At 36.6% G+C, this 25951-nt stretch overlaps 1 protein-coding gene across 1 annotated transcript in view; it reads right to left on the bottom strand.

Moving 5' to 3' along the window:
- The window catches only part of IARS2 (isoleucyl-tRNA synthetase 2, mitochondrial), a 79914-nt gene that overhangs the window by 4731 nt on the left and 49232 nt on the right, over positions 1-25951 (bottom strand). Inside the window, exons 13-19 of the mRNA XM_060091425.1 lie at positions 16117-16219; positions 15395-15488; positions 5938-6046; positions 4671-4773; positions 3503-3628; positions 2755-2886; positions 1446-1552 (exon numbers count right to left, since the gene is read on the bottom strand). Coding sequence (XP_059947408.1) covers positions 1446-1552; positions 2755-2886; positions 3503-3628; positions 4671-4773; positions 5938-6046; positions 15395-15488; positions 16117-16219 — 774 coding nt within the window. The remainder of the gene's footprint in view (positions 1-1445; positions 1553-2754; positions 2887-3502; positions 3629-4670; positions 4774-5937; positions 6047-15394; positions 15489-16116; positions 16220-25951) is intronic.

Consider the following 25951-nt stretch of genomic DNA (forward strand, 5'->3'; position numbering starts at 1 on the left):
CACTTTGTACACGATGACTGCCAAGGTGGGATCTGCCTCAGGCTGAGTTCATTCTGACAGTGCCTAAGCCTATGGCTCCAACGTCTCTAATTAAAGGATCAAATATTCCATCATACAAGTGTGTGTGTGCCTGTGTGTGTGTGTGTTGGGTATTCATTTCTGTGCGCGGGCTTTCTCCAGTCGCGGTGAGCCGGGGCCACTCTTCATCGGTGCGCGGGCCTCTCACTGTCGCGGCCTCTCCCGTTGCGGAGCACAGGCTCCGGACGCGCAGGCTCAGTACTTGTGGCTCAAGGGCCTAGCCACTCCGCGGCATGTGGGATCTTCCCGGACCAGGGCTCGAACCCATGTCCCCTGCACTGGCAGGCGGATTCTTTTTTTTTTTTTTTTTTTTTTGCGGTATGTGGGCCTCTCACTGTTGTGGCCTCTCCCGTTGCGGAGCACAGGCTCCGGACGCGCAGGCCCAGCGGCCATGGCTCACGGGCCCAGCCGCTCCGCGGCATATGGGATCCTCCCAGACCGGGGCACGAACCCGTATCCCCTGCATCGGCAGGCGGACTCTCAACCACTGCGCCACCAGGGAGGCCCTGGCAGGCGGATTCTTAACCACTGCGCCACCAGGGAAGCCCCATACAACTTTTTTGATAAGATCCTCTATGCCTTCCAAGTGTGCCCACCTCCTCAAAAACTCTCATACCTACGCTATGTCCAATTCTGTTTTTCCGATCAATAATAGCTAGAATCTAGACAACTGTGTTAAAGGAAAATTAGTAAGCTAGTTGAAGGTATTTAAAATGTGACTCCCCACCCCTATGACCCTCTCAGTGTGTCAAGGGAAGGACTGGGAGTTACAGTCCCAGTGGAAGGTCCCTGAGGTGCTGATAGACTGGGGCTGACACCTCACACTGGCTCAGTTACTGTCACAAATAAGAGTCACACCGTGTCGCCTGCATTCTGAAGCAAAACATGAAGACAGCACCAAGCCTGCCTCTAAAAGGGTATCGCTGATGTTATACAATGTCATTAGATTAATAACTGCCTGAATACTTCTGAGAAATATGCCCCTCAAGATCAGCAAACTCCTGAGGACAAGCACTACATTCATTACCTCATATTCACAGCTAGTACTTACTGAGCCACTTACTTTGTCAAACACAGCATTCAGCACATTACTTATATTGTATCTTTCCATTTCCACATTCTGAGACAGGTATTATCATCACCATTTTACAGATTAAAAAACTGAGATTATAGGATAAATTGCCTCAGCTCATAAAGCTAGTAAGTGACAGGATGAAACTTCCTAATCAGACTTGACTCAAGAACCCAACTTCTTAATAATGGTACAGGGCAGCCCCTCTTGCTCGCCTCTGCTTTCCAACATTTGCCAAGCAGCGCAGACGGTCAAGCAGAGCTTGTTGAGTATTTCAGTATTCAGTCATACATACCTATCTTTGATTATGCTGAAATAAAAGTTGGAGAGTTCTCTGGTATAAAATGCTCGTAATAGCCGAACAACTTTTCCAAAGTCATACTGCTTATATGAATCGGTAATCTAGGGAACAAAGCCAAAATAAATTTGGAAGCTGGGATAAGCAAATAAAAATGCAAGTCATCATGAGCAAAATATGTTCCTTTTCAAAATATGTTTCAAAGGCAGACAAATACAAAACAGGCAAAACGCGAGAGCACTTAAGGATCTTTAAAACGTCATTTCTGGATGTGAAAGTCACTATCCTCAGAAAACACTGAATAGTCTACCCTGAAAACTACAAAAGAACACACATCAGATGAAAAGATCAGGTTTTAAATGATGAAGCCACACTATGGTAAAACAGCGAAGAGTTTAAGTTACCACTGTTCCTTCATTTATGCCTGAAAAGTGAAACTGGGCAAAAATCTGCATGTACGACTCTTAAGGGTATGTGGAAGCAATTCTAATTTTTGAGAAAACACAAAATATTTGTGTTTCTATATGAGAGGATATCTTATAAGACAACATAGGAATCATTGTTTCAGTTATTTCTATACTTTTGAGATGTATATTTCTATACTTCTGCAGTTAAATAAAGTACAACTCTATTTTATTCCTTCCTATTAAAGAAATACATGGAACTGATTTCAAGAGAAAGATGTGGTCTGAGGGGAGGCCTGGGCCAACTGCTGCCACCAGGTACTCCTCTCGTCTTTTGAGAGACCAGGAAAGAAATCATAAGACTTCATACCTAATCAACCTAGGACCATGTGGAATTTATCAAGTATAACTTTTTTTTTTTTTGCGGTACTTGGGCCCCTCACTGCTGTGGCCTCTCCCATTGCGGAGCACAGGCTCCGGACGCGCAGGCTCAGCGGCCATGGCTCACGGGCCCAGCCGCTCCGCGGCATGTGGGATCCTCCCGGACCGGGGCACAAACCTGTGTCCCCTGCATCGGCAGGTGGACCCTTAACCACTGTGCCACCAGGGAAGCCCAAGTATAACTTTTTTTAGTGCTTTTAGATACTATTTCTTTTTTTTTTAAATTAGTTTCTGCTTTATAACAAAGTGAACCAGTCATACATATACATCTGTTCCCCCATCCCTTCCCTCTTGCGTCTCCCTCCCTCCCACCCTCCCTATCCCACCCCTCCAGGCGGTCACAAAGCACCGAGCTGATCTCCCTTAGATACTATTTCTAACAAGGTTTGCTCCACTCGTGTACAACACAAATTTCAACATACAACTGTGCTATTTCCAAAATCTTATTAATGCACACTTACCTTGTTTGCTAAATCCTGCAGTAAGTGTAGCATATACTGGTCTATGATATACATATTGTTAACAGGGATAGAATCTGTTTCTGGGTTGAAACCAGCCACATTTCCCAAAAGAAAGCGGAGTGTATTCCTAAGCTATAAACATTGAGGAAAAAAATATACAGTCAAAAAATATGAGTCCTTCAATTATTACTGAAAAATTATTTTCTTTCTCTATAATTTTTATCCAACTCGTTACTTTCTTAATGGGATACTTTGTTATATCATTCCTATAACAAGACTACAAATGCAGAGAACAAACTCTCATTTCAAAAGCTCAGTTGCAGAAACAACCACTGTACTTTATACATAAAAACTGAATTTTCATTACATTTCTTTAAAATCAAGGGCAAATCGCCTTTCAGTGGCCCAAGTTTGTTCATCTGTGTCGGTAAGAATGTTGTGTAGGTAAAAATAAATGGAATAAATGTGCACAGTCATTGAGCACATAAAAAGTATACAAAATTAGTATAATTTCATATTATATTAAAATAAAATATAAAAAGTGTATAAAATTATCAGCATTACTACTTATATTTTTAAACAAATAAATTAGCACAGGATATTTTTAAAAGCTCATAACATGTGGAGAACTCATTTTCATTTAGTTGTGAAGTGCCAACAAAAATGTGCCTCATTTTTTTTTTTAACAATGACTCAGTAAACTTTTCATTCGGGAATAGTACATAATAGAAAGAGTAGTGACTCTGACCTTGCTAATATCATCTCTGGCAGCATTCAGTACAGATGGACTAATTATCACTTCACTGAAGACATTGGACTCAGCGACCCACCAGCGAAGGACATCAGCACCATAGGGAGGCTCTTTGCTTTGATCCTTTTCATTGAGGGAAAAAAACATATAAACATATAAATGGCTTTCGATTACAATTTGGTGAACAGAGGCTTTAGGTAAGACTCCTATTCAGAAATGTTTGAGCAAAATGTAAGCATACAATATACCCGTACTGTAATGAAATAAGGGCTAACGATCTCAGAGATCAGGCTGAATCTAAAACAACAACAAAACTGGAAAAAGGGAGAGTTCGGCCTGCAGTCTTGTTCAGTGACTTCCTGTCATGTCAGTAAACAGCCACTACAGCAGGTGGACAGAGTACTGCCCCAGATGCGTCTGTGATGGGGGAGCGGGCCGGGGGAGGGGAAGGATTGCTTTTCCCTCTCAATATTCCCAAGCTACTCCAATAAAGAGAACTGATTACTGGACACTAGGAAGGCAGTAAAAAGCCAAGGGAGTAAAATAACAGAGAAGGGATTTCTTTTCTGAAAGCAACTCCAAAATAAACCAATATATCAGCAACACCAGACTGATGTTCATTAATGACTTGCTTTAAAGTGTATCATTTCCAAGAATAATAAAACATTCATTCATTCATTTATGGCTGCGCGGCTTGCGGGATCTCAGTTCCCTGACCAGGGATTGAACCTGGGCCCCCATGGGGAAAGAGCCAAGTCCTAACCACAGGGCCTCCAGGGAATTCCCTGACACATGCATTTAGAAGATGTGATCACATTTTTTTCCTATACTGTTTCTGTTTAACTGTAAAACTACAGTTTATAAAGTTTTAGAGTTCAGACAATTAAAAGAGGGATAGCATGGCTCAGGACCTAACTGGAGATTCAGACCTGAAATGAGGCAAAAGGGCTACAATCCCAACCCTGCCCTTTTTCAAAAAAAAAAAAAAAAATCACGTATCATTTGAGAGTCTAGATTTAAAACATGGTAAAGCATTTGCTATTAGTATAAAAGATAGTTTTGTGAGGTTTTTTTTTTCTTTACATTGAAGTAACTATATTAAGGGTTCTGGCTGCCAACTTAGCCTTAAAACAGAAATAAAATGAATTTTTAGGGAACCACCTACTTGTCCTCCATTGATGACAACATCAGGATCAATGACATTCCCGAGGGACTTGGACATCTTTTCTCCCTTTTCTCCAAGGGTAAATCCATGAACAACCACTGTCCTAAGAAGACAAATTAGCTATTATAATAATGAACACAATGATGATGGTCTTTTTGAAGATGACTCACAGCTTAAAGAGTAACTTAGTTTGACATAAAAATCATTTTTCTTGACAAATTATGTATGAAAACTTTTCTTCAAAGTCTGATTCTCAGCTACTTATTTATCCTGATAGTTAAACAGTAAGCTCTCTACTTATAAACAAAATTTTTATGTTTACATTCACTAAACAATTATCTCCTGAGCATCTATTATGTACTGATTTTGATCATTAAAACTAACCAGGAAAAAGTATGTCTTAAAAAAAAAATTAGGGCTTCCCTGGTGGCGCAGTGGTTTAGAGTCTGCCTGCCGATGCAGGGGACACGGGTTCATGCCCTGCTCTGGGAAGATCCCACACGCCGCGGAGAGGCTGGGCCCGTGAGCCATGGCCGCTGAGCCTGCGCATCCGGAGCCTGTGCTCCGCAACGGGAGAGGCTGCAACAGTGAGAGGCCCGCGTACCGCAAAAAAAAAAAAAAATTATCACCACAAAATTATCTTCAAAAGGACAATTTGAGAGAAATATGTATCTGCTGTTCTATCGACTTTTAAAAGCATGTTATACAAGAAATACAAAACATGCAAATTGTGAGATGGGTTTTCACTTTAAGATAGCAAAAATCTTAAGCTATTTAAGAATCTTTCTGATTAGGACCTCTATTGACATATTTGAATAAGGAAAAGCTATTCTCTGTAACTAAATAAGAATCCCTCATTTAATAAAATTCACTCAAGAAATATTTCCATCCATTAGCCACTTGTGGAAATTACAAATGTAAGGATATCTGACTGAGGCTGTCCTCAGTCAAGCTAGAATATCCTTCTCCACATCCATCTGTGAGGGTTTCTCCACTACTCCAGTCAATGCCGGTTTTACCTCTTCTAGGAATTATGATCTGTATTGGAGTGACAAGGCTTCTCTGTATTGCTCTGTTTTTGTCTCTATTTTTTTTTTTTTTTTTTACTTCAAACCTATTTCTCTCCTGAGACTGCAGACTGTAAGCTAATTAACGGCAGTGTTTTATCATATACATATTATTCAGTACAGTGCTTCACACACTGGTGAATGTTCAGTAGAAATACTCAACCGTGTGCTGACTTGTTTAGCTCAGGTGTAATACTTACTTAAAAGGTGATTTATTCCTTGCTGCCACACTTGTTAATAAGGAAGACTGAAACCAACCCCCAAGCTGGTCTTTTCCTTCCAAGTACAAATCTGCTCTTTGGTCAGTACCTCAAAAATAAATATGAAAAAACAGAAATTTAAGTTAATTAAATAGGAAAATGGAAATGAATGTTTATCAAGGTATTAAAATATTAAAAGGAATCATGTTACTTATGTCTTGTGTCATGCTACACCCAACGGCTAGGTTGCATTCACTTGGGCTGTTACCCTCACTGCCAATTTATTAATCAAGATAAAGAAAATAAACCTTGGAGTATGATCTCCCAAACCACAGATAACTAAAATATTATCTAAATTAGGGACTGATTCATATTAACTACCAGTATCAATATTTCCAGTTAAATCCTTTATGAAAATAAACTATTTTTATTAATTCAACAATTATTTGCTGAGTATCCAATAACTTTATATGTTAAGTCATTTCATTCTCATAGTAACTCTAGAAGGTAGATATTGTTATTATCCCCATTTTACTGACGAGGAAAGTAAGACACTGCGAGATTTTATAACTTGCCCAAGGTTATGCAGACAGTAAGCAGTAGACATGGAGTCTAAATGTAGACCATCTGGCCACGGAGCGTATGCACTTAACCAAGATATTAAACAAATTAGGAAAAAATGTCTTATAAAGGGCGAGTTATTAACTTCTAATTTGACAACGACCCAGTCAAAAGATGGGCAAAGCATACAAAAGCCCTATGAGCCAGGGGTTGAGGCACGAGGTTGGTGGCGGGGCAGGGGAGGGATGAGCAGGCAGAGTGCAGAGGATTTTTAGGGCAGTGAAAATACTCCGAATGATACTCTAATGATGGACACAGGTCATTATACATTTGTCCAAAGAGTAAACCCTAATGTAGACTATCTACTTTGGATGATGATGATGTGTCAAGGTAGGTCCATCCATTGTAACACATGTACCACTCTGGTGGGGGACCCTGATAACAGGGAAGACTGCCTGTGTGAGGGCGGAGGGTACAGGGAGATCTCCGCACCTTCCTCTTCATTTTGCTGTGAACCTGAAACTGCTCTTAAAAAATTAAGTCTTGTGAACCTGAAACTGCTCTTAAAAAATTAAGTCTTTAAGAAAAAACATGGCAAAAGAAAAAAAAATGCTGTACAAATAATTTAGCCTCAAATTCGTTAGGACATGTATGTACGCAAGCTTGAGAGCTACTTCAGCATTCAACAAATAACAACAGTTAATTCAAGAGTTAAAAATCCGAAATACGGGACCATTTGGCAAACATCATAAGTAATGATCATTTCAGTCAAAAATCATCAAGGAGGCTTAAATACTAGGTAAAAATCTGGTGAGAAAACAGGATATTTCCACAGTCTTAAAGTATCTCTCTACAAGATACAGTTGACCCTTGAACAACACAGGTTTGAAATATGAGTGCCCACTTACACCCGGAATTTTTTAACTAAATACGTGCTATAGTACTACATGATCTGCCGTTGGCTGTATCCATGGATGTGGAACCACGAATATGGAGGGTCGGTGACCCTACCAACGTTGTTCAAGGGTCAACTGTACGTATAATAACAATTACGATGGGGAGATGGGGGTGGGGGAGGAGTAACTCTGCAAGAGAAAATGGGCAGGCACCACCTTAACCAAGTGATCAAAGTTAAACATCACCAGCAAAGACATCATGTGACTTCTGACATGACGCACTGAAAAGGACACAGTATCACTTCTGTGATATTTCTGCCAAAAATGCACAATCTAAATCCAATCATGAGAACACATCAAAGAAACCCAAACTGAGGTACTATCTTCTACAAAATAAACCACCTGTACCTTCATGAATGTCAAGTTTATGAAAGACAAGGACAAAATGAAGGGACTAAAGAGATAACTAAATGTCACATGAGATCCTAGATTGGGTCTAGGCCCCTTTTTATTTATTTTTTTCTCTTCCCATATAGGACATTACTGGGTGAAATTGGAGTAAGATCTGTAGATAGGTAATAGTATGGAATCAGTGCTAATTTCCTGATTTTGATGTTCATATTGGTTATACAAGAGACTGTCCATGTTTTTAGGAAATACACACTGAAATATTTCGGGATAAAAGAGCATCAAGTCTGCAACTTACCTTTAAATTGTAGAGAAAAAAGTCTGTTTATATATCCATATAGAAAATATGTATATAAAGCAAATGTGGCAAAATGTTGACTATGGAAAATCTAGGTGAAGGTATGTACTTCTTTATACTCTTCTGTGACTTTTCAGAATAAAAATGGTTTTCAAAAAAAGGAGCATGAGGTCTTTGGGGAAGATTACTTCCATATTTTAAACCTAAACTCAGAACTCTAAGAAACCTCAGCAATCCCTTTTTATTTGTAAAATGATGGTGATTTGCTCTTATGTCCTAACATTGAGGATTCAGTGTTGTAATCCTTATGTGACAAAGAGTATCTGGGTGAAGGTGGGAGACAAAACTGAAATAATGTAATCAAACGTTAAATTAGTTAAATTCGACTAACATTATCAAGCACCTAGCAGGCACTGTGCTATCTGCCCTCTTGGGGATGATAGCCAATAGGGTAGATTTTCTGTTAAACAAGAAATAACTATGTTGTTATCAGGGTGAAAACACAGATTAGCCTAGTCTATGCAGTTAGGAAAGCCTAGGATAATATAAAATGATAAATGCCTATGCAATGAGAACAAAACTTTTAGCCTCAACATCTAGAGTGTCACATCTGTATCCTACTTTCCTTCTTCCTCTACTGATCTGTAACCATTTACACTTTTACAATACCAGCACTTAAACCTCATCCCACCCAAAATGTTAACTTCCTACTGGAGACCACATTTTGGATGTAGCAATAATTAATGAGAAGATTAATAACAGAACACTAGGGGAAATCCTTCTCTGAAATAAGTGGAAAATGAAATAGCAGGAAGTATTCCCAAGAAATTTTCACTTCTTCAGAAAATACCCACTTCTGGCCTAGTGAAATGACAGTCCATAATCATGAAATCAAACTAAAGTTGTCATCTTGGAGAAATCATTGCTTCCAAGCTTTGATTAACACACCTAAAAAAACAAGGGGTTTAAATAATCTCTAAAATCTTTGCCAGCTCTAAAATTTTTAGTTTTAAGAAAGCTGGCTGTTGCCTAAGGACTTACACTATGCAGAAGAAAAGCAATTTCAAGACTGCACAGTGGCTAGATTCAGACTGCCTGGGTCCAAATCCTGGCTGCGGCGCTTACTACCCATGGGGCCTGAGCATAACCTTTCCATGCTTCCATTTCTTCCTCTCTGAAATGAGGATAACACCAAAATCTATTTACCTTATAAGGTTGTTCTAGAGATTAAAGACGTAATATAACATGCTTAGCACACAGTAAATACTCAGTAAATGTTAATTATTATTAAGATACATCATAAAGGGCACTTGATAGTTGCTGATGGAGAATTAAGAAAGACTCTTCCTGGTATATTTTTTCAGTTTTATATGAAGGAATACTTGCAAAAATGTGATTAGGTATACTAAATTACTTTTAAAATACATGGTCTCTGATTCTGTCCTAGAAACACATGTTGTACCTAATAAAATCAGGCCATTAATAATAGCACAACAAAACAACTAACTCATATTAAGGGTAAAATCTTGGTGTCTTTCTCATTCTCATATATGCTGAATTATTGGAATTGGGTAAGGAGCAAAATATCATTCTGGAAAAGGAAGTGTAACCCTAGAAAATTTCTGCAAACAAGAGCCTGTCAAGATGGTGTATGAAACCAGAAGGAAAAGATGGAAGTGGGAAAGTTTTGGAGTAGCAAAGCACTGAGTAAGAAATGAAAAGATAAAGTTTACAGGAACTTTCAAAATGAGGATGAGAAGTTTAGTCTTGGATGGTAAGTAATACAAACCACAGTCAAACTCAAGTGCTGGTATACTGTAGAATCATTTAACAACCTCATATAATTAATTATTGGGACTATTTTCTGTTCTAGTAAGTTTATTTTTAGTAATGCTTAATTTTTTCTAACAACAAAAAGCACATTCTCACTTTAATAAACTTGTGAAACAGTAAAGTTCAAGAAAATAAAATCACATATATTCCCAATACCCAGAGATAATCAGTTTATTTCAGCATATTTCCTTCCGCTATTTTGTCTATGCATACCGATATTTACATGAGTAAATATCCTACATCTTTGTATTCTGCACTTTTAAAAATTTAACACACCCTTAAATAATACTTTCCCATGACCATTTAATGTTCAAAAATGTTCAAAAACATGACTTAATGAAGGCATATCATTCTATCATATGAACGTATGCCATATCACTTTAGCCATTTTTCTACAGATGGACATTGGGTTGTTGGTCAATGTCATTTACTATTTGAAATAACACTGTAATGAATATCTTCACACATAATTTTTCATCCAGATCTGATTACTTCTATTCTACAGAATAGATTCCTGTAAGTGGAATCACTCAGTCAAAAGACAGAAAACTACTTCAAAGCTTTTGACGCATAATGTGAAAACCCCTTCTGGTAGGTCTGTGCCAATTTACACTTCCACCAGCAGTGTACAAGAGGGAGAAACAGTGCCCGTTTTTTTTTCTGCCTATTTTTTATCGTTTTTCCTTCCTGCATAGATTTTTTAAATAATTTTATTATCATTATTTTTTAATGTTTTCTTGGCAGCATGGGGATCTTAGTTCCCCAACCAGGGCACCCCTTGCATTGGAAGTGTGGAGTCTTAACCACTGGACCGCCGGGGAAGCCCCTGCATAGATCTTTTAGTGAAAGAAAAATTTAGAAACTTCTTATGGAGACATAGTATTATGTTCGGTGTCGTAAAATTCCAGGAAAAGTAGCAATTAACCATGTGGTAAAAAGTTAGTATTTCTTTACAATAACTTTCGCTCTTATGAAAACTGTAGGAATTCCCTGGTGGCCTAGTAGTTAGGATTCTAGGCTTTCATTCCTGTGACCCGGGTTCAATCCCTAGTCAGGACACTGGGAGCCTGCAAGTCGCCTGCGCAGCCGAAAAAAAAAAAGTAAAGATTCATGCTTAGAGGAAACAACTGTTCAATACCTCTAGAATTGTGATTTAGGTATGGTAAAAATTTAAAGGATAAACCAACTACTAAAAAATTACTATCGGGCTTCCCTGGTGGCGCAGTGGTTGGGAGTCCGCCTGCCGATGCAGGGGACACGGGTTCGTGCCCCGATCCCGGAAGATCCCACATGCCGCGGAGCGGCTGGGCCCGCGAGCCATGGCCGCGGAGCCTGTGTGTCCGGAGCCTGTGCTCCGCAGCGGGAGAGGCCACAGCAGTGAGAGGCCCGCGTACAGCAAAAAAAAAAAAAAAAAAAAAAAATTACTATCAAAGAGGAATTAGCAAAAAACTGAGTAATCTATAATTTCATTACTAAATTTGTATAATTTTGCTGAATTGATGAATTTTGAGCAAGATTATTATATTGAACTAAGAAGGCAGGTTGTAGAACCAGCACAAACATTTGGCAAAAGTACTGTTTAATGTACATACATTTAAAAATAATTTAAACAAAAAATAATTGCTAAAAATAATCATTATTATTTTGAAATTAAGCTATTAGTACTGTATATGTCCTTAAAAGGGTAACTTAAAAAAAACTTATTTGTAAATCTAAGTTTCTGTTTCAAAAAATGATCTCTTTTCTTCACTTCAAGTTATTTATCTGTTAAAAAGAATCAGAAATGATGTAGAATAAATATTTTAAAACACTAATTACTTCACCAGGTGAATGGATAAACTGTGGTACATCCAGACAAGGAAGTACTGTTCAGCACTAAAAAGTAATGAGCTATCAAGCCATGAAAAGACATGGAGGAACCTTGAATACATATTATTAAGTAAAAGAAGCCAAAGTGAAAAGGCTACATCCTGTATGACTCCAACTATACCACATTCTGGAAAAGGCAAAATTATGGAGACAGTAAAAAGATCAGTGGCTGCCAGGGGTTAGTAGGGAACAAGGGATGAAAAGGTGGAGCAGAAGATTTGGGGGGCCATCAAACGATTCTGTGTGATACACGCCATTATACATTTGTCAAAACCCACAGAATGTACATCACCAAGAGTGAACTCTAATGTAAACTGTGGACCCTGGATGATAATGATTTGTCAACGTGGGTCATCGAATGTAACAAATAGACCACTCTGGTGTGGGATGCTGATAATGGGAAGGCTGTGGGGAAGGGGTACAAGGGGTATGAATTCTCTTTACTTTTCTATTTAAAAATTTTTTTTAACATTAATTAGTTTTACTTTATTTTTAAAAATTTTTATTGGAGTATAGTTGCTTTACAATATTGTGTTAGTTTATACTGTACAGCAAAGTGAATCAGCTATACATATATCCCCTCTCTGGATTTCCTTCTCATTTAGGTCACCACAGAGCATTGAGTAGAGCTCCCTGTGCTATACAGTAGGTCCTCATTAGTTACCTATTTTATACATAGTATCAACAGTGTATATAGGTCAATCCCAATCTCCCAATTCATCCTACCACCCCCCTTCCCCTTTGGTATCCATAAGTTTGTCGTCTGTGTCTCTATTTCTGCTTTGTAAATAAGCTCGTCTATACAATTTTTTTCAAAGAAATAAAGCTATTTTTTAAAAAGTTTAAATATTAATTACTTTTAAATCAGTGCAATAATTAATGTCTTTGGTAAACATTTAAGGAATGTTTTAGAAATATGGATATGACTTATTACTTATGTATAATTCACTTTAAATGCCATTCCCTTTCAGAAAGTGTTCAAGTTTCAGTTTCTTAAGTTTTACTGTCCTTGAACTCACTCACAGTGAAACTCACAAAGAACTCACCAGGTACTTGACCTGGTGTGAAAACAGAAGCCAAATCTCTTTCACTGCCATAAAATCTGTCACCAAAAAGTAAAACTAGCTATGTATGCTATGTAATCACCAAATTCAACTCGTTAAACATTAGTAGATACTGATGAAGACTGGTATCTAAAATTAAGCTCAAAATCAAGCTGATTTTACTTTGCAATAATACACTCTCAAGGAAACATGCAGACATTGAATCATTTCATATTAGACTTGATACAAGCCATCTGAGAATGAAAAGTACAATAAGCCTTCCCAGGAAAGTAGGTGACTGCTCATTTTGTTTTGTTTTTTAAAGGAAAATCACCTTTGCTTTATGGTTTTTTGAACTATGAATTCACCTAGTATCTGGACTCCTTCCCACCTCATTCTTTCTGCCTATCTTTTGAAATTTTTTATCATGAAAGAAGAAAAGGGAGGAAAACAGGATGAAATATAAATCAATTAATCTAAGTTGCTGATCAATCTCCTAAGATTTTTCTTATTTTATTTATTCTTTACTTTTTTTTGAGGAAGAGGAATATAAAATCTCAGTGAAAAAGTAGAAACTACAGTCTAAAATTGGGTTTGTGGGAATTCCCTGGTGCGCCAGTGGTTAGGACTCAGCACTTCCACTGCCGGGGGCCCAGGGTCAATCCCTGGTCGGGGAACTAAGAACCCACAAGCCGCACAGCGCGGCCAAAATAAAATAAAATAAAATAGGGTTTGTGTATTATCTGTGAAGATAGTTTACATATGCTCTGGCACCCTCCTATGCATGCAGCACACATGTTTAAATGGCAAAATGATTTTCTTTCTTTGAATTAATTAGCTATATATGACATGGAAGGAAAAAATGATTTACGGATTAGGTGCATTTTTACCACTAATTTCGTTTGATAAACTATTTCTGTCACTGTCAAATATCTGGTTAAGAACAAACTTGAAATAGTATGACTAAACTCTATCTGTACCACCGACAGCAGCACAGATAGGTTTTAATGACAATTTTCACACAGTTTAACAGTCAATGGCTCCAGGTATAATTTGCACTTGCTGCACTTGGTAACATAAAATCACTTTAGAAATTAAAAAGCAACAATGCCAGTAGCAGCAATTCTCACCAAGGCTGAGGCAGCTAATGAACTTTGAAATATACTTTATAAGCACTATTTCACATATGGCATATTTATTCTATTTTGAAATTCAGGATGCTGCCCCAAATGTGGCAGGAGGTAACTCTTTTTTCCTGTTTATAACATAACACTATTTAACCTACCTACCTACCTTCTGTAGTGTTATCTGCTGACATTTTCAATATAATTTAGGAAAACAAAGTACCTAAACTGGCAATATTTTCTCTTGAGTACGGTGGGAGAAACATATGAAATAATAATTCTGAAAATTACTGCATACAATAAAAATTATATTAATATGTTAACATATTAGATCATTATGAATTTTTATGTACAGTTTAGCTATAATACAGAGTAAGCATGAATTTCTGTGTATTTTGCTTTTCAAATTTCCTACGCTGAAAGAAAGGCCCAATTAGAGCATTCCTAGCCATTTACCTGCTAGGGATCATATTGCTGTCCTCTCAGGAATGAGGCCTACTACCAGAAGTACAGCCCAGGTAAAACTTGACCACGATCCCTCTTCGTCCCTTTAACAATGGTAAGCTGAACAGGCAAGCTGTTTTCCCACATTCCTTTGCTCCAGAAAGCAAACAGGATCTCCTGGGTAAAAGCCAGCACGCAGCAGCAATGTGAGGACCTATCTGATGCAGCATTGCTTCCCTGGCACGTCATCCTGGTCTTTAACCTCACAGTGGGGAGCAGCTCCGTTTCATTTCACTTCTAGCTTCTCACTGAGTATCCTTGAAGGTATCTTCTCACATCTAAACACGTCCTCTGTGTGCCTGCTCCTATCCCTTCTAATTCCTGCCCAATCTCGCCTCCCTTTTTATGCACGGAGTCAAAAGCCTCCCCTAACTGTGAGGAAGTAGAAATTAGTCAGCTGTCTGCATAGACAGGGGTAAAGCTGTGAGAAGGTAATAGAGTACAGACGAATGAGAACCGGAAAGCAGGGTAACCAACTTCTAGCCTGACACTAAGCTATGTAACCATCACCTAATTGGACCCTACTCCAATCTCATCTCCTCTTCTGAAAAATGATTGGGTCAGGCTATTTCAGTGATTTCCAAACTTTGTTTTACAGAACTGAGTGCCTTGGGGTCAAGGAGAATGAGCTGACAGAGAGGAGGAAGAAAATTCCCATTTTTATTATCTTATGTATTGTGGTTCTATATAAAAATTTCAACTGGAAAAAAAAAGTTTAGAAAGCATTGGATTAAATGATTTTTAATCATTTTTTAAAAATGATTAAAAGATCCAATAGCTCTTCCAGATCTAAAATTATATTATAGCAGATGTACTTCCAAATAAAGCATAAAAAAGAGTTTTGATTATAGATTTCTTCTGATAGCATTTATTTATTTTCAAAACTGCTTGATTGGTATTTAATCTACTATTTTAAATTACCTGGAAGAACATAAGACCATGAAGTTCCACTGTCAAACCAGATGTCCAAAATATCCTGACCAGGCACATACTCCAAAGCATCAGGACCACCAACCTAGTAAGATAATGTAAAAACATTTTAATTACACAGCCATCACAACATTTACAATTAATACCCAGAAAGGTCTTAAGAAAATGAAATACTTACAACCATTAAATTCACATTCTAAAATGAAATTCAGACATTTTTAAGTATTTTGCAATTAGGTACAACTGCTTCATTTGCATGTAAAAGTGATTGTGGCCACTTAACTACACATTTACTAATGGAAATATAAACTTTTTATTTCTTGAAATAATCTTCCAATTTGGATTTTTCAATATGTGATACCATAGTTAACTCGAATTCATGTCCTACAAAGTCCTGATACACCAGCGTTAGGCACTGTTTTCTCACAGTCAAAAGTGCCTCTCTCTGCTCAGCCAACAAAGCAGTTAAAATCAATCTTGGCCCTCAGTGAGACAGCAAATATCCCTCACACTCTACTGCTGCACTATATACCCAGCTTCTCTAGCTAAATAAAAATGTCTGCTCTCAAACTGCACCAGCTCCTCATTTACAATGAATCAACTCATGAACTTGACATGAGAACATAACTACTTTTTAACTCCCAGGGAATCCCGTGTTGTCATTAAATCGTGCAATACCTAACAAAGGCTGTTAAATACGAATAGAAATTTACCTGAGATAAGACTTCTTTTGGAAGAAGTTGCTCCGGGGGAAGAGTCCACCAGATATCACTGCCGTGTTCTTCCACTAGTTTAGTAATATGCTCGATAGTTTGGCTATTTTAGGGGGAACAAAGTACAACTGTTCACTTAATTATTGTGATTAAATTTAAGAAACAGTAGTATTTTTTCCCTATCTGCAGGATATTTATCTCAGTATGCAGGGTATCTTTTCCTATCTTTTCCCCCAAATTTAGTGGTATTATCTTCAGTTACTTGCTTACTTAGTTCCTGCTGTCATCTTAAATTCAATAAAATAAAATAAAATTGATCATATGGAACCCTTAAAAGAAAAAAAAAAAAAGACTTCTCCTGATATCCCTATTTCAGTTACTGATTTCCCTGTTGCTATCAATCTATTTTCTATCCAAGTACCTATATTCAAAACCTGCTAATTATCTACCTCCTCCAATTTCTGCTCAAATTAAGCCAACACATTCTGTCAGTTTCTACCTTGAAATATTACTCAAATTTATTCTTTGAGTAAATAAAAGAATATTAGTCCAACCTCACTGCGTCAATACTAGATTGATGCAATGGTCTGACTTTTCCCCTATGCTCATTCTTCTACATGACACATGAAATTTAATTTATATGACACATCTCTGAGAGAGCTGCATTCCTAAAACTGCTTTTATCACACCAATCCCCTCTCAAAGACTTGCAGTGCCCAGTCACTGCTTACAGGACTGAGTCCAAATACATCTGCGTAAGAGGCAATACTGTACCAGAGCACAGATTTTGATATCTGATATTTGATAACAGATATCCAGGCTTATATCTTGACTCTGCTACTTTTTATATATATGACCACACACAAGTACTAAAACTTCTCTAAGTCTTGGTTGTCCCTTCTGTTAATAACACTACTACAATTTTTGTTCAAAAAATATTTGAGTACCTCCAATGTTTTGGACGCTGTTCTAGGCATTGAAGATACAGCAGTTAACAAGGCAGATAAGATTCCCACTGTAGTGGAACTTGCATTTTAATGATCCTAGATACTTTTGTCAGAATGACTGCAAACTAAATGAGATGATCCAGTAAAATTTAACACATGCCTAACACACAACAGAAAGCCAATAAATGCACATCATATGAGTACTGAAATTGATCATTATCTTTGGGAAGATAAAATACACAGTTATAAATTATCTGAAAATTAAACTCAGGGAAAATCTTATACTAAATTTTCTCACAGGAATAATATACTTTTAAGTTATTATCACAGCGTTATTGACATTACAACTTCCTCTAGTTGCTTTCCACTGAAGTCACAGAATATATTGGTCAAGAACATGGACCCCATGTGGAGAGAAGGGAACCCTCCTACATTGTTGATGGGAATGTAAATTGGTGCAGCTACTATGGAAAACAGTTTGGAGGTTCCTCAAAAAACTAAAAGTAGAGTTGCTATATGATCCTGTAATCTACTACTGGGCATATATCCACAGAAAACTATAATTTGAAAAGTGACAGATGAATGGATAAAGATGTGGTACATATACCAATGGAATATTACTCAGCCATAAAAAAGAACAAAATAATGCCATTTGCAGCAACATGGATGGACCTAGAGATTATCATACTAAGTGAAGTAAGTCAGAGAAAGGCTAATACCACATGATACCACTTATATGTGGAACCTAAAATATGACACAAATGAATTTACCTATGAAACAGAAACACACTCATAGAGAACAGACTTGTGGTTGCCAAAGGGGAGAGGGGGGATGGATTAGGAGTTTGGGATTAGCAGGTGCAAACTATTACATATAGAATGGATAATAACCAACAAGGTCCTACTGTATAGCACAGGGAACTATATTCAATACCCTGTGATAAACCATAATGGAAAAGAATATGAAAAAGAATTCAGTGTGATACACTGAATCACTCTGCTGTTCAGGAGAAATTAACACAACATTGTAAATCAACTATATTTCAATAAAATAAATTAAAAAAAAAAAACATGGACCCCAGAGCCAGACAGCTTTCACTTAATTCCTGGCTCTATAACTTACTAGCTATGTGACCCTAGGCAAAGCACTCAACGTTTCTGTACCTTGGTTTGTAAAAATGCATATAATACCAGTATCATTAATAGAGCTATTATGGATATGAATTGACCTTATATGTAAAATGCCTAGAACAGTGTCTGGCACATATTAATAGGTATTATATAAGCATTAGCTATTATTTAAACTGATTCTTTTGGGGTTTTTTTTGGCCTTGCTGCGCAGCATGTAGGATCTTAGTTCCCCGACCAGAGACCAAATCTGTGTGCCCTGCATTGGGAGCACAGAGTCTTAACCACTGGACTGCCAGGGAAGTCCCATAAACTGATTCTTCGAAGTCAGGAAACTTAAGACAGTTAATTTTGTTAACCAGTTACCAAAACACATATCCATATTAATATTTAAAGTACGTATACTAAAGCCAACTTTTCAATTATCCTCTTTTCTACCACACTCCATTAATGCAAGTAACTAAAAATGTAGGTCTATGAGAGTCGATGGAAATGGAAGAGGAGAGGATAGGAAAAAGTTCTAAGTTCTTAATCTGGATCTGCTTCTTATTAATCATGACTGAACCTCTCTGGGTCTTATAATTCAGATAAAATGAAGTGTTTATGAAAAATTGCTGTGGGAAGCAAAAATCAAATGGGCATTATAAATTAAATATGCTCTACAAACTGATATCCAAGATACCGAAGTTGATTATACTACGAAGGACAGAATGAACAAGTATAATGCTACCACATCTATTCTGAAGAAATTATGAAGAATAAGAATGTTTAAATGGGCACAAGTCCATATTTCTAATACAGTCACACATTTCAGATGGACTTTAACAATAAAGATAAACTTTTGTGACATGAGACCATAAAAACTTTGTGCGATAACAACCTAGTTATATGACAATATTTAGTTACATATTACTATTTTAATAGTTTGCACAGAACATTTTATCAGTTAAGAAAATATGAATATACTATAATAGAAAATCTGAATAAACCTAATGCTATTACTCTCATAACTAAAAAAAAGAGAGATACTAGCAAAGCACATTTACACACATATATCATACCAATTATGAAATTTTCATTAAAAAAAGATTCTAAATATGAGTGTCATTTTCATTTTGCCCTTTTTTTTGGCCGCTTCATGTGGCATGTGGGATCTTAGTACCCTGACCAGGGACTGAACCCATGCCCCCTGCATTGGAAGCTCAGAGTCTTAACCACTGGACTGCCAGGGAAGTTCCCTCATTCTGCCTTTCTATCTTTACAATGCTATCATTAGATTGTAATTTTCAGTAAACAGTAAAATAAACCAGTGAAGCACCTTTAAATGTGTTGGAAATAAACAGATAAAAAAAAATACAAACATAAAGGAAAATCATTCAAATTTCATATTAATTTAGAAAATAAGGTAGAGATGTTAGGATTAATATTATTATTAATCAAAATAAAAGCATTTATGTGTATACCACAAGTTATATATACACATTTATGTGTATACTTTTAAAAGGACTTTACAAGCACTCTCTAATTGGATTCATAGAAAAACATATTTATAGCTAAACTGACAGATAAACTGTTCTGTGCCTTGGGGTTCCTTAAATCATGAGCCTAACAAGCAAGTAACACAATTAAAAGCCAGGCCTCGAAACCGTCTCTCCTAAATCATGGCTCGATTCTGCGTTTACTTCTCCATTCAGCCTTTCTAACTCATTTATGAAGACAAACACTGTATCTGTGAACTCACACTCCCCTTCCCTGGGGTTTGCTAAGCAAAGGCAAAAAGACTCTTACTACCCTTGTGTAATGAAAGCGTGAACCAGAGACCAAGTCAGGGCGGCAGGGAGTCTCAGGAGATTAGTGTGCTGACAGAGAGGGCACTAAGTCCAAAGAGCAGAGGCTATCTGCGACTTATTAGATACTGACGGGAATACATCATGTTTTTTTCCTGAGCTCCAGTTTCTATGAACATTCGGAAAAGCTGGGAGAAGAAAGGCTATGTGAAAAATTTTATTCTTAAAAAAGTCCTAAAACTGTAGTCAGTAACCGTAACAACTGTAGATGATACTTACGTATCCCTTTCAGAACGCCTGATTCAACTCTAATGAAACTAAGTTCTTTTTTATATCGCTCAATAGCAGAAAAATTCAATGAAGTTTCAGAATTATACTTTAAGTATTACTTAACTATATTCAAGTATCTTAGAGAGTCTGTAACTAAAAATACCCAACAGCAAAGAAAGATTCCAATTTTGCAGCTGGCATGCTATTAAGGCAACTATAAAATGCTACCAAGTTTAGTCAACCAGCTCTAGTCTAACTAAGGTTGAAGTTTTAATTGCTACATTTTCTTATAAAGATATAGGTTGTTCACTTAGATATACAATATAATATTTCAATATGAGAAGAAATTTAACCTTGTATTATATAAACCTTATTTGCAAATATACTTTTTAACTGATAAAGGTCTCTTATTTCTGTGAGGAGGAAAGTTTTGTTTTGTTTTTTTTAGTTTACCTAATAATACTTACTAAAAATTGCACAACCATACAATGTTATCTACACCAATGAAAACAATCCTGTAGTAGCTTTTAAAAATTTAGTTTCAAAAAGGCTGTCATAAATAAAACTACATACTACTAAAAATATGACTCATTATTTTTGTGTCCCTTCTGACATGTACAGATGAATTTGGACCCCCCAAAAATGTTTTTTCCAGTGTATCGAAAAGAAATATGAAACATTTTAAAGAGGGGAGAGAAGCAGCTCTGCTTCATTAATAGACCAATTCCTACTAATACTTAGAGCAAGACTTGCTTCCTTTCTATCATGAAATATAAAAATATGATGTACTAAATGTACTTTAATGGGCATTATCTTCTGTAACTTAATTCTATTTTGAGATCTTAGACAACTATATTACTTAAGTTTTTAAAAACAGGAAAATAAAGACAACTCTGAGTTAGAGTATAAAAACTGAATAAAATTTATGACAAATAAGAATGCAGATTTCAAAGACAAAAACATTCTCACAATCCAAACAAATCAAAATTTAAGTGCACAGAATTGGTATCACTAACTGAAAACTTTCTTCTGACTTATACCCTGGTGGTCTGAGTGATCCTAAAAATATTGTGGCAGAGTTTTAAAAACAAAATTTGCAATAAAAATAAACAAACACATATAACCTCCAAACTTGAGGTAACTATAGTAGCTTGCAAAATAAAGATAAATTTAACATTCAAACAAAATCTGAAAGGATAATTTCGATAAAAAACACAAGTAAATGCTGCACAAGTGCTCAAAAGATACTCATGATAGCACTAGCAAAAACTCAGAAACAGCCAAATGTCAGGATGGGCTACATTTATTTGATTTTCATACACAAGGAACTAGGCAACCATTAAGAGCTAAGCTACCATGTTTAATGGCTACCTAGTCAATCTTCCAGAATTGACTTTATTTCTTCTTTTTCATATCATTACGTTTCTTTATAAACAATTGTATTAGACATCCTTACAGATATATATATATATATCTTTGTACAAGAGATGTTAGTCCTTTAGTTTCCTTCGGATAAATACCTAAAAGTGTAATTTTTTATTACAAAACTGAGATGGTGATTTTAAAAGTTTTAAGACAATTTTATGGGCACTTCTAGTGATATTAAATATTCTTCCAAAAAACACAAGAAGTAGTCAAAATTTGTCTTTTGAAATGTAAGAATTCCCCTCTTTGTTAATAATATCCTATACTTAACACAAACACACAGTTAACTTATAACCTAAAGATCGTATAAATTAGTCGATAAAAGTGGGTGAAACCACTTATCACTAAATAATCTCTATGCTTCCATCTTAATGCTGCATTTCATAAAGCAGTTAAGTCCATCATAAAACTTTGTACTTTACACAACAGCCTTATCTAAACACACGCATTATGTGTCCCTTCTTAGGTTTCAATCCATGAAAATCCGCTAGGTAGTACCAGCCACTATAACACCAACCAATCATTCTAAACCTCGCTATCAACTGGGCTGAAGCTTATTTAACGTGTTACCGGAAATTAAACAGCATTAAGATTGCTAGGTAATGAACAAACTGTTGCTGTCATTTCATTTTCCTGTATTTTGTCTTTATAAAAGCAAAAATATTAAGGACTATAATATACTTTTCTTCTGGAAGTTACTGGAATAAGAATGAGGTAAGAGGCTAAATGTTTCATATTTATTTACTAAGTTTAATTCTAGAACACAATGAAATTTGGGGGAGCTCTATTTTTAATTTAATTCTATACTTATGTTTTGAAGATGACAGGAAACAATTTTGGAGAAATTTTTATTTGATGAACATTATCAAACTTTTTCACCAAAAAGTCATTATTATTAACATGAGCAAAAATTTGAGGTAGCCAAAGCTAACACCCAAACTTGAAATTCCTTGCCTGCTTCTAGTGAATTTCTCACAATTTCCAGAATTCGGGGGCTAAGTTTCCTAAATGCATGTTAACTATTGCATTAATACTCTTAAATTGATTAAATGGTCTGAAATGAAAGAAATTTAACTAACAATCTCTTTTCCTTCCTAGGTGGCAAATGTTTCTACATTTTATCTTTTTTATGCTAAAAGTATTTGTCTTTATTAATTAGTAATAGATTTCCACCTAAATTATAAAGGCATTATATTATAGATTAAGAAAAATGATCAATGATGTTAAAGTCAAAAATGGAATTATTTCTTGAGAAGATACAAATATAAAGTGCAAATGAGAACATTAATTCAAATCGAAATTAAACATCAGAGTTTCAAATCTACCAATCTCTCAGCTTATTCAGAACATGAATAAATCAAGATTTTCTTCTGTGAAACTAGTATCCTTAAGAGAGAATTTATAGACTTTCATCAAGAAAAGCAGAAGGGGGCTTCCCTGGTGGCGCAGTGGTTGAGAGTCCGCCTGCCGATGCAGGGGACATGGGTTCGTGCCTCGGTCTGGGAGGATCCCACATGCCGCGGAGCGGCTGGGCCCGTGAGCCACGGCTGCTGAGCCTGTGCGTCCGGAGACTATGCTCCGCAACGGGAGAGGCCACAACAGTGAGAGGCCCACATACCACAAAAAAAAAAAAAAAAAGAAAAGAAAGAAAAGCAGAAGGAACCTTCTGATCTGCTTAATGGGGTCATCAACTGTAACAGCAACTCCATGTGGACTGTGCACCAATTTCCAGTGGAGATGCTGTTACTTTTGATGGCTACCAACTCACTTCAATGTAGAGGGCGTATTCAAGAAGGACAAAAAAAATTATGGTCACTTGATTCTCATTTGATTAAGGAGGAAAAAAAAGACAGCCTTTCATGCAGTCTTTAAAAATTGACAAGTAATTAAGAATTAACATCCATTTTTAAAAATTAACTGTTATGTCACTTAAAGGACCAAAAATGGAAGAGGATTAGAGACATTATTCAGAAATGGTGTACAGGAAAATGACCTATGAATTGACAGACAGTATGGTTGTTTGTCTGTCATTTCTGTAGGCCAATATTCTGTATATCTCTGCGACTTCAGAATCAGAAATCAACTACACCATGCAAGCAACACAACGGCAGTAGAACAGAAAAGAATCTGTTACATACCATGTAAATGTATTGACTGTAAATAAAACATAAATGATACCTAAAGAAAATCTGCTTGTGTTTTTCTGACAAAGCTCACATTTATTTCACCTAGGTCACTGACCAATCAATCTATGTACCGTTTTATTGTAGTGATTAAATAATGGTCAAATAAACCAGCTTGCTCTACTTACTAATACGTACATTGGTCCACTTGAATGACTTCAAGGAAACACCCTAAAAATCCTGCTCTCTAAATATGGAAAAGAATGAGGAACAATGGCCGTGTCTTATAAAGGTTTCCTTAAAAGAAAACTCTTCAGTGTGGAATTTTAAGCAATTCTTGTGTAAACTTATCTCAACTTTAATTCTTAGTAGGGGAAATAAGATATTAGTTTTTATGTGATCAAGCTCTAAATTTTAAGAACAACATATGCAACAGTATTTAGGCCAAAGAGTCTTAGCTCCAAGTTGTAATAATATTGCAATAGCCTTAAAATCACTTCCTGGTCTCTAACCTCTACTTTCTTTTCCTAAAACATACCGTGACTCTTCATGCCTACTTAAAAGTTTAAATTCCTTAGCCTGGTATTCAAGACTCACTTCAATTTGCCCCAATCAATCTTTCTTAGGTGTTTATCTTTCTGTTCCCCTCACACAACCTGCAGCTCCATTATGGTTCCTGCATACATGCTATATTTTCCCCACTCTGGGTCCTCAGCTCCTAATCCCACTACTTTCCCTCATTTCCTACCTAATCCTCCAGGCCCTACTCAAATGCCATATCCTTTATAACTGAAGCAAATGAGCTGTTTTAGGGTTCAATATTTGTTCAAGGCAGAGCCTTTAGTTCTTCCCTCTGAACCATGTTGCCATAAGGTGTCAGATTACCCATGAAGCAGTGATACAAGGAACATTTCAAAGTGAAAAGGAACCTTCACACCAAGGATACTAAGAACTACCTAATATTGGCTAAAGGTAATTAAAAAGAACAACAACACTGTAGTCAACAATTAAAAAAAAACCCTAAAATGCATATATTCACAAAAGTACCACCTAAAGAAATACTAATAATGTTGACAATGAAAAGCAGAACCTTTTTACAAAAATGATGATGAACCCCAAGGTAGGACATTCAACGCTGTCATCTCTCCATTACTTGAATTCTCCATTACTTGCTGGCCTCCATGCCCTCAAAACCCTCACTGAATCCTCAACTGACGAAATGTGAAAATACTTACCAAAACGCAAACTCTTTGCTCATGTTCTAGAATAACTTAGTAAAACATCCAAAACAAAATTACTCCAAAAAATGATAACCCAGGATGTATTCACAAAAGAAATGATTAATATTCCTCTTTCCACATCTGTTAATAACAGCAACAATCCTGAGAGCCACCTTAATTTACTAGAAGATAAACTAGCTAGATTATCACCTCATCAAGAGCAGGGACCGTGACAGTCTTGTTTACTGCCTCAAAAAAGGGTCTAGTATATGATTAGGGAAAACAATCTTCTTTTTACTGTATAAGCTTTTCTACTCTGAATTGTTCACTAGGTTCACGTATTATCTTTCCAAATTAAAAAAAAAAATTAAGGAAAAGAAAAATAACTAGGAATGTAATCATCACTAGAGTTAATTATGTGCATTCAACTATATTATAGTTTCTTAAATTTTAAATTACCTATACAATGACCTAATGCCATTTCTACTCAGAGGGAGAGTAGACTCAGAGTGAAAGACTGACACTAATTCCTGAAGAAAAATCACATACTGGGCTCCACCACTCAACACTGCTTATCTCTGGGCTCCTGACACCTTACCCCAGCACAGGGCACAGTCAGGGATAATGAATTCTCACAGGAAAATATTCACAGTCTTTGCTTCTACGTATCAATACTGAAAAAATAATCTAGTGTTTGCTAAAATTTCATCCATCTGAAAGGATCTTTCTGAAATTTATATTTTACTCCCCTCAAAAAAGATAGCTATTTTCAGGGCCTCCCTGGTGGCGCAGTGGTTAAGAGTCCGCCTGCCGATGCAGGGGATACGGGTTCGTGCCCCGGTCTGGGAGGATCCCATGGATGCCGCGGAGCGGCTGGGCCCGTGAGCCATGGCCGCTGGGCCTGCGCATCCGGAGCCTGTGCTCCGCAACGGGAG

Source organism: Mesoplodon densirostris, chromosome 2 (genome assembly GCF_025265405.1).
Source record: "Mesoplodon densirostris isolate mMesDen1 chromosome 2, mMesDen1 primary haplotype, whole genome shotgun sequence".
In the NCBI taxonomy this organism is placed as follows: domain Eukaryota; kingdom Metazoa; phylum Chordata; class Mammalia; order Artiodactyla; family Ziphiidae; genus Mesoplodon; species Mesoplodon densirostris.